This window comes from Trachymyrmex septentrionalis, unplaced genomic scaffold (genome assembly GCF_001594115.1).
Source record: "Trachymyrmex septentrionalis isolate Tsep2-gDNA-1 unplaced genomic scaffold, Tsep1.0 scaffold114, whole genome shotgun sequence".
Taxonomy (NCBI): Eukaryota; Metazoa; Arthropoda; class Insecta; order Hymenoptera; family Formicidae; genus Trachymyrmex; species Trachymyrmex septentrionalis.
In genome coordinates, this window is record NW_017304269.1 from 1,158,884 (window position 1) to 1,168,720 (window position 9,837).

The 9,837-nt window shown below is 36.5% G+C and overlaps 1 protein-coding gene across 3 annotated transcripts in view; it reads left to right on the forward strand.

The window, feature by feature from the left end:
* LOC108753569 (fibrillin-2-like) overlaps positions 1–9,837 on the forward strand; it is a 37,072-nt gene that overhangs the window by 23,710 nt on the left and 3,525 nt on the right. For all 3 annotated transcript variants that reach the window (XM_018495260.1, XM_018495269.1, XM_018495279.1), the window contains 18 exons: positions 294–419; positions 528–861; positions 1,296–1,462; positions 1,706–2,034; positions 2,348–2,774; positions 2,860–3,213; positions 3,452–3,565; positions 3,756–3,914; positions 3,995–4,209; positions 4,507–4,864; positions 4,946–5,091; positions 5,250–5,358; positions 5,432–5,710; positions 6,974–7,399; positions 8,176–8,424; positions 8,530–8,733; positions 9,356–9,481; positions 9,552–9,791. In XM_018495260.1, the coding sequence (XP_018350762.1) occupies positions 294–419; positions 528–861; positions 1,296–1,462; positions 1,706–2,034; positions 2,348–2,774; positions 2,860–3,213; positions 3,452–3,565; positions 3,756–3,914; positions 3,995–4,209; positions 4,507–4,864; positions 4,946–5,091; positions 5,250–5,358; positions 5,432–5,710; positions 6,974–7,399; positions 8,176–8,424; positions 8,530–8,733; positions 9,356–9,481; positions 9,552–9,791 (4,362 nt within the window). The remainder of the gene's footprint in view (positions 1–293; positions 420–527; positions 862–1,295; positions 1,463–1,705; positions 2,035–2,347; positions 2,775–2,859; positions 3,214–3,451; positions 3,566–3,755; positions 3,915–3,994; positions 4,210–4,506; positions 4,865–4,945; positions 5,092–5,249; positions 5,359–5,431; positions 5,711–6,973; positions 7,400–8,175; positions 8,425–8,529; positions 8,734–9,355; positions 9,482–9,551; positions 9,792–9,837) is intronic.

Below are 9,837 nucleotides of genomic sequence, written 5' to 3' on the forward strand. Positions count from 1 at the left end.
TAAAAAAATTCGACTTCTTACTGATAGATTTTGTATTGAATTTGCTCTTAGATTAAACTATTCTTAAAAAAAACATTAACATTTAAATAATATACAAAGCAATAAAAGTTTTTAAAAATATTTTAAATTACACACGCATCCTTTTATAAAATAACAAATTTTTTAACCAATTTGAAATTAACTTTTCCTGACATCAAAATAGTCTGTCATCGAAATTCGACAAAACATTCTGTATAGATAAATTAGGTAATCTCTTTCTTCCCTCTCTCTCTTCCTCAACTTAAAATTTTTAGATATTGATGAGTGCGAGATCATGCGTGGGGTGTGCGGTAATGGTACCTGCAGGAACACTCCTGGTAATTTTCAATGTGACTGCAATCCTGGTTACCGCAGCAATGATATCATGAAGATTTGCATGGGTATGGTATAAAAAATTGGATTTAAATTAAATTAATTTAATTTAAAAACTTAACATAGAATCTTTGAATTTGAAGATAATTCTGTAATGTATTGCCATTACATTTCAGACATAGACGAATGCGAAGAGACGCCAGGATTGTGTCGCGGTGGAATCTGCATCAATACCGAAGGAAGTTTTAATTGTCAGTGTCCTCCAGGACACGAGTTGGGGCCTGACAAGCAGTCCTGTAAGGATATTGACGAGTGCTCGAGAACTAGCGGTATATGCTCGAACGGCGTTTGCGAGAATATGATGGGCACCTATCAGTGCATATGCGACGATGGTTACCAACAGACGGGCCTTAGATCTCATTGCGAAGACATCAACGAATGCGCGATTGGCAACGGCGGCTGTGAAGACATTTGCCTGAATACGCCGGGCAGCTTTTCCTGTTCTTGCCGGTGAAAAATTGTTTTTTTTTTTTAATGCACACAAACATTTTAACGTCCCTTAAAATTATCATTTATAAATACGCGAGGAGTTCAAACATAAATGAGACATTTTTTGTTTAAATATAAATCAACGTTGATAGATCTATTTATTTAAAATATGGTATGAGAATCCAGCAACTATAGAAACAATTGTAAATTGCTCTACAATTATGTAGAGCATGAGCAAACACTCCCACCCACAATCAGCATAAACATGTTTATCAACTATCATTTGTATTCACAAAAAAGTCTAATTGATATTTAAACTATTTTCGTATTTAAATATCGATTATGAAGTACCTACTTACACAGTAAATTTAGCTTTTCTAATATATGTATATCTATAATTCAGCTAATTAAAATTCTAAAGATATTATAATAATAGTTTATTATTCGCGAGACAGTACCGGCTACGCATTGAATCTGGACGGCCGAACCTGTGTGGACGTAGACGAGTGCAAGGAGAATCCTCGCATCTGCAACGGAGGTAAATGCCAAAATATACCTGGCGGCTACATATGCAACTGCACGAACGGCCTGCTGCCCGAAAGAGATGGTATATCCTGTATAGGTAAACTTTTTATTATATTATTCTAAATTACTTATTCTAAATTTTTTGGAGTGGAATCTTACGCTAAAGCGCGTGAAAATTAAATTAATTTTGAACAAGAGTGGCTCAGTTTTTAATCTTTAAGAGTGAGATTTCACTCTTCAGAGTGAGATTTCACTCTTCAGAGTGAGATTTATTTTAAATGTTTTAGATAGATATAATTGACATTATCCACCTTGTTATTTACGCGTCATTTTTTATCAGACGTCGACGAGTGCGCGACACAACCACGGATATGCGGATATGGCGAATGTTACAACACAATTGGCTCCTTCAACTGTCGCTGCGAAGAGGGATACTCGGTGAAGCCGGCGGAGGGACCAGCGTGCACCGACGACGATGAGTGTCGGTTGAATGCTTATTCCTGCAGCGAGTTTGCCGAATGTCAGAACACCCAGGGTTCATATGTGTGCACCTGTCATGAGGGCTTTACCGGGAATGGAATTGAGTGTTGGGACATCAACGAATGTTCCACTAATAATGGCGGCTGCGATTCTAATGCACATTGCATCAATACCGAAGGTTCCTTTAAGGTATCTGTCGAATGATGCATTAAATAATTCTTCATTGCTCAATGCAGTCGTAATTATTACAAATTAAAATGTATCACTATGTACATATATGTTTGCAAGGCTGTAAATATATCCATAACTATCAAGTTCTAATGACTGAAATATTCGATAAAGTTATTTTAATATTTCAGAGTTTTCTTGATCTATCAAAAGACCTTATTTTTCAATATTAAAAAAATAATAAAAAAGCAATTTCCATGAAATTTTTTATGATTTTATCGGTTAACATCAATTATTAGTATTAACTCATTTTGCTAAAATTACTATTTTGTAGTGCGTGTGTGATGCTGGCTTTCGAGGCGACGGCTATAACTGCAAGGACATCGATGAATGCGCAGAGGACAGCACGCTCTGTGAAAATGGTCACTGCTTGAATTACCCTGGTGCTTATCGCTGCGAGTGCGAGATGGGCTTCATGCACCCGGACGAGCATAACGAGCAGGCTTGCGTGGACATCAACGAGTGCGAGATGTTCAGCAATCTCTGCGTCTTTGGTCGCTGCGAGAACATCTTTGGCATGTTCCGCTGTGAATGTAACGAGGGCTACAAGCTCGATGGTTCCGGTGGCAATTGTACCGATGTAGACGAATGTGAGAGCCCGCAGTCCTGCCAGTACGGCACCTGCATCAACACGCAGGGCAAATACATCTGCAGATGCCCACCACATCACGAATTAGTGGAAGCCGGGAATGCCTGTGTTGGTAGGTTTTCTGTTCATTCAAATACAATATTATACTCTATGCCTATAATTCATTACCCCATCTTGATTTTGCGTTTGTCACACAGATAGACGCGAATCGTTTTGTTTCACCGGTTACGAGCATGGCACTGGACGGCCTCAATGCATCTTTGATGTGTCATCATCAGTGACGAAGGCAACATGTTGCTGCAGTATTGGCACCGCCTGGGGCAATAATTGCGAAGAATGTCCGCAGATCGGTACGAAAGAGTATGACCAACTGTGCCCCAGTGGACCAGGGTATAGACCAAATCGCGTAACCGTTATTCTGGAAGACATTAATGAATGTGAGGAACATGAGAATATTTGCCAGAATGGGCACTGCACCAACACATTCGGTAGTTTCATGTGCTCCTGCAATGAAGGCTTTATCCTGGATGATTCGAAGACTAGTTGCATTGGTAACGGAAACACATAATATTCGAAAAATCCTATACTTCAATTTGTATAAACTGTAGTCCTGTTTTTAAAAAAAGTTTAATTGTATCTTTGGATTATGTTAGATCTTAATATCCTTTATTAACATACTTAAATTGTATACACGTATATACGTTAAATTGTCAAGTTTTCAGAGTTTTGCAAATGTTTTTACGTTATAAAATAGCAGGATGTTTAAATACTTTTCAAAAATTATTGTAGACATAAACGAGTGCGCATTGCATCCACGAATATGCGGCGTAGGATATTGCATCAACGATCAAGGGAAGTACCATTGCGAGTGTCCTGAAGGATATATGGCAATGCCCGGAGGGAGTGAGTATACTTAAATAAACTACTTAATTATATTCACTTTATCAAACTTCATTGTCATCATTAGATTTAATTAATCGGATAATACATGATATTACCAGAGAGAAAAATTTAAATTTTAACATAATTTACGAGTTTATACATAAAATAAAAAGAATGTCGTAAGCTGTAATTGTTATGCATTCCTTTTTAGAGGAGTGCGTCGATATGAGAAAGGAGGCCTGCTATCTTACTTATGATTCTGGACAATGCCTCAATCCTATGGTACAGCCACAAACAAAGATGTTGTGCTGCTGTTCTATGGGAGCTGCATGGGGCAGCCTCTGTGAGAAATGTCCTGGTGAAAGAACTCGTAAGTTTTTGAGTGATCAATTTGAATATACTATTTGGTTATACTAAATAAGTTTAATAATAATCATTCGCTGGCTGCAGGCGAACACGAGATTCTGTGCGGACTGGTGCCAGGTCAAATAATGAACCCAATTACGAATCACTCCGAGGAAATCGACGAATGCGCCTTGATGCCGACAATGTGTACTCACGGCAATTGCATGAATACACCTGGTAGTTTCGAATGTCAATGTAACCGCGGCTACATTTATGACCAAGACTCACACCAATGTATTGACGAAAACGAGTGTCAACAGGTATTACTTTTAATATTTTGACTTTAATATTTTGAAAGATCCTTACTCATTTTTTAAATGAAGTACTGATGAACTCCATACAATAAGATGCAGAGAAAAATGACATAATTAATAATTATACCCATATAAATATTTTAAGACTAAAATTTATCAAAGTTAGAGGTATTATAGGCTGAGCATTTTAGTTTTTGAAAAGTTCATAAAATAGCTACCATTTATAATGCACTCAGAAAAAAGTTGCTGCTACTATGTTTTTTTTCTTTTTTTCAAATATGGACTCGCCAATGTTGTTTTCAGATACCGAATCCCTGCAGCGGGAACGCACAGTGTATTAACCAGCAAGGTTATTTCGAATGCGTGTGTCCAGCTGGGTACAAGCTTGGACCCAGCCAACACGATTGTGTCGACATCGATGAATGTTATGAGCGATCGGGTATCTGCAGTAACGGCGCGTGCAGCAATCTGCAAGGCGGCTTTCAGTGCATCTGTCATTCCGGGTTCTCGTTGACTCGTGACAGAGACAATTGTGTCGATATCGACGAATGTCAACGCAATCCAAACATATGCAACAATGGTACTTGTATCAACATCTTGGGATCCTACAAGTGTCAGTGCTATCAAGGATTTAAACTCAGTCCGAACAACGACTGTGCGGGTTAGTAGCTGCACTTTATAGTTCTACAATTAACAAAAATATTTTTTTATATAATTCAATCTTTTAATAAATTGGTTTTAGACATTAACGAATGTCGAATTATGCCATTTTTGTGCCGCAATGGCCGATGTCGGAACACTATTGGTGGCTTTGTTTGCGAGTGTGCAGATGGTTACGTATTGGCGCAAGATGGCCAGCACTGTCGCGATATCGACGAATGTCATGAAGTATGTCGTGTAGATCCTGATGGAAAATTTTCAAAGAAAATAGCCAATAAATTTAATACTTGTGTATTTACAATTCCGATTCAAATAGGCTGTAAATTTATAAATAATCGATATGTACGTTAATTATGTACGTTAAACCAAAAGTTAATTGCTTGCAGATACCGGGACTATGTCCATCTCCAGGGAAATGTCAGAATTTAATGGGATCTTATATATGTACTTGTCCGCTAGGATACGAACTGGATCATTCTAGAAGGAAATGCGTTGGTACGTAAAAATTTACATTAAATAAATTATATTGATCATTGTCGTTTTCTAAATATGATTTACATTTATATAGACGTAGACGAGTGTATAGAGACGAGAGGCATTTGCGAGAATGGACAATGCATCAATACAGAAGGTGGAGTAATTTGCGAGTGTCCAGTCGGATATCAGCTAAGTGAAAGACCAAATTCGCTGAAATGTATCGATGTAAGAGAAGAACTATGCTACGATAATTATAGACGGAACCAGTGTACCTTCCCACGGGAGGGTGGGATGACCAAGAAACACTGTTGCTGCACAATGGGCAAAGCTTGGGGCCGTTACTGCGAGCAGTGTCCGCCCGAAAATAGTGGTAAAAGATATTTTTTTTTATTAAAAAATTGCAGTGGTTCTCTTTATGAAATCATCACTTCTTAAATTATTAAAATTACAATATTAAACTTATTAAATACATTATGAGTAATGAAGTATAAACTTACGTTTAGTCGGAGACTTTTAAAAGATTATATATAATGTATTAACATAATTTCGTTCAGCATCTGTTTAAAAATTGTAAATAATCTAATGCGAAGAATATTATCTCAGCTCGGCTTCGAACTTGGATCTCCCGTGCAAGCATCCCTCGAATTTTGATGACTCAGTGCCAATGTCTCGATAGTCGACTTAAGAGAATGCACGGAATGGAAAAAATCTGGGTTCAAATCCCGACTGATATATTATTTTTCACAATAAATTATTTATAGTTTTTAAGATGCTCGTCAAGTTCATTATAACTATCTGAAAGATAAGAAAATCATACACAAGTAATTATATTCATCCAATTCAATAGAAGAGTTCTTATCCAATTTTGAGGGCACATCTTTAAGGCATTATTCTTTTTATCATCATTTCATTAGAACATGTGTGAGAAACTTCATAATGCTGTCGCTTATATTCCATCCTGTGTGGTTTTTCACTTACGAAAAATAGAATCCTGTTGTGTGCATCTAACGGCACTGCTACGTATTACTCGCTAAATAATTAGAGTAAAACCTCGATTATCCGACTTCATGAATCTGATCATTGATAATGTCGGATAATCGAGGTTTTTTAATCAAACTTTATTTTTATTTAAAGAAGATATGTTTTTTTAAAGACATATTTCATAAAAGACAGGATGTCTCGCAAGACTTCTCTTATCATTCACAGGAAGGGATCGAGATAAACACAAAAATCCCATAACGTTTAGCGGTATTGTAATAATAATCAGGATACTAATTTTTGTAATTACTAATGAGAGCACGCCGAGACAAACGCTTCGGCCGCTTAAGATATAGCCCAACCCAGTTTATCAAATATAGCTGCCGACAGCGCGTTGGAGAGGCAAGAGAGGAAGCGCGCCGTTGCTTGGCACGGTGCGGCAAGACGTGTTGTGAGCGATGGTGCCGGGTTGTAATTAGAGTAATTAATTAAAAGGATTTTAGTATAAATATGTTTGTTAGATAATATAATTTTCGATATTTGAAACATTCTAAAAGAATAAAAGAAAGAGCTACGTTATTATTAATTAATAATTTCATGTTAATTACGTAATCACGTAATTTGAATGATAAAAGAATCATTTATATTCATTTAGAGGAGTTCAGGAAGATGTGTCCGGAAGGACCAGGGCGAGATGATACTGGGATCGATCTGAATGAATGCCTGTTTATGACAAATGCCTGTCCCGGTGGCGAATGCATCAACACGGATGGCTCATTTCGATGCGAGTGTCCGACCGGATATATACTGGACGAAACTGGGAGACGATGTGTAGACAACAATGAGTGTCTGACCGTGCAGAATATCTGCGGCAATGGCACTTGCCGTAATATCGACGGCGGTTTTGAGTGCTCTTGTAATGACGGATACGCGCCTGGAGCTCATCAGGTGTGCGAAGATGTGAACGAGTGCCTGGAGCTGGGTAATCAGTGCGCTTTTCGATGCCACAATGCACCAGGCTCCTTCCGATGCATCTGTCCATATGGATATACTTTGGCACCCGACGGCCGTCATTGCATAGGTTAGAAAATGTCATTCTTGTTGTTCAAAATCAATTTTAATTTTTAAATTAATTTAAATTCTTATTAATCCCCCATAGATAAAAGAAGTAACATTCACATCGTAATGGACTCATAATATAGACTATTATAGATGTATAAATTGATATCTTTGTGAGATTATTAAAAGTGACATCATTATTATCTTGATTTGTACATATCATAACAGTAAAATAATTTTTATCATAGTTGTGTAATGATATTATAGCAATATCACATCTATAGCAACATTTGCATGTTATCATGATTTTACTATGACTGTACATCTGAAATAATAAAGCATACATTCGCATGCCTTTGTGATATTACTGTGTGTTTTGCTATGAAAGATATTAATTGAGTCAAAGTAGAAGCAAATAAAATGTATTTTGACAATATAATTTTATTTAATTCTATGTACAAATTAATTGAAGGATCTAATATTTTTGGAAGTGTTAAAATGTATTATTATAATTATTATATGTATAACTACTATATGATATTCAGGTTACTATTTAACAATTGTATAATATTTAACGTTACACGTTACATTTATGTTATATAATTGTTATTCATATTAGTAGAAAATTATTGACGTATATATGTAATTTACTTCATATTTGTACGTGTAAAATTACATTTCCTTGTTGAAAAAAAAAATATTTATATTTATGCTTAGTACCAATAAATCTTAATTAGATAATACACGGCTCGCCCTTACATTGCAAAGAAAAAGATTAATACAAATTCTTGTTTCTAGACGTCGACGAATGTGCAACGCCAGCAAACGACTGTAGATTCCAGTGCAAGAATCTGATCGGCACCTTCATGTGCATCTGTCCGCCTGGCTATCAGAAGATAGGAATGGCGGATGAATGTAAGGACATCAATGAATGCGCCACTAACTCCGGCCTTTGTCAGCACGGTCGTTGCGTTAACTTAGAAGGGAGCTACCAATGCCTTTGTTACGATGGTTTCGAACAAAGCACGGACGGGAAGTCATGTATCGGTATGAAGCGCAAAAAAGATACCATATTAGATAATAAATAAAAATATCAAATATCAAGGTTAAAATGCTGAAGATAGAAATATGCTCGTACTTCTATATGATCAGACCGAAGAGTCGGCTATTGCTTCCTGCAAACAATCGGCGGCAGGTGCACTGCCAGAACCTCGGAACTGCGCACGGTTACAAAGGCGGATTGTTGCTGCACCATGGGAGCAGCCTGGGGACCGCATTGCGAGATTTGTCCATCTAGAGACTCCGACAATTATAACGAACTCTGTCTGGACAAAGGATTCTCCGTGGACGGACAAGGTATGCAATAATATCATACGCTATCTTCTCTCTCCTCACTAATTTCCTCACTGGAGATAGTGAGCACCAGAAAAATGAGTGTTGAGTAGGAATCTCAAAATTTCCTCAGCGTTGTCCATATATTCATCATTTTCTCTTTGCAAATAACCTAATTGGTTGAAATGATCCCTTGCGATTACTTTTTGTAGGCGAGCCGCACCAGGAAGGTCGCTAATGCTCTTTACTCTGCGGTATTGAATAATATATAATTACCACATTTTTTTTAAAACATTATACAAATAAAATAGCGATACGAACTTTTGTTCCAACTCAATATTATTCGTAAATATTAATTTTATTGAAGAAATATGGCTCCATAATTTATTTTTCAAATTGTATCAAAATATGACATTATTTAATTTTTACATAATGTTTGTTATTTTTTACCACATTCATCTTGTATTATATTAATACAAAAAATAAAATTTAAATAAAAAATTTGAAGTACGTAAAATTGTGTTAAATTTTTAACACAAATTTTCTAATTATGTATCTACAATTTAATATTTAATCAACAGTGATTAAGATAAGAATCTAAATTAAAACTCTGTTTTCCGCTCTGAGAATCGATGTATATTTTCAGATATCGACGAATGTAAAACTATACCCGATCTCTGTAGGAATGGCCTTTGCATCAACACACTCGGCTCCTACAGATGCATCTGCAATAAAGGGTATAAGGCCGATAAGTCTGGCATTCAATGTATTGGTAAGTTTCTCCAGTCGTTTAAGCTTAACAAGTAATTACGCTTGTAATGATAAACATATTGAAATCGTAGATATTAACGAGTGCGAATTAACGCCAAAACCGTGCAAGTACAATTGTCAAAATACCGAGGGTAGCTTCATCTGTTCATGCCCGTCGGGTTTCATCCTGAATCCCGACGGTATCAGCTGCAGAGATTTGGATGAATGCACAACCGGAAATCATCTGTGCCAGCAAAATTGTATAAACACACCGGGGAGCTACACTTGCGACTGTCAGGAGGGCTACATTCAACAAGGAGATGCGTGTCATGGTTAATTTTTACTTTATTATATACAAACATTAATATAATATAATAT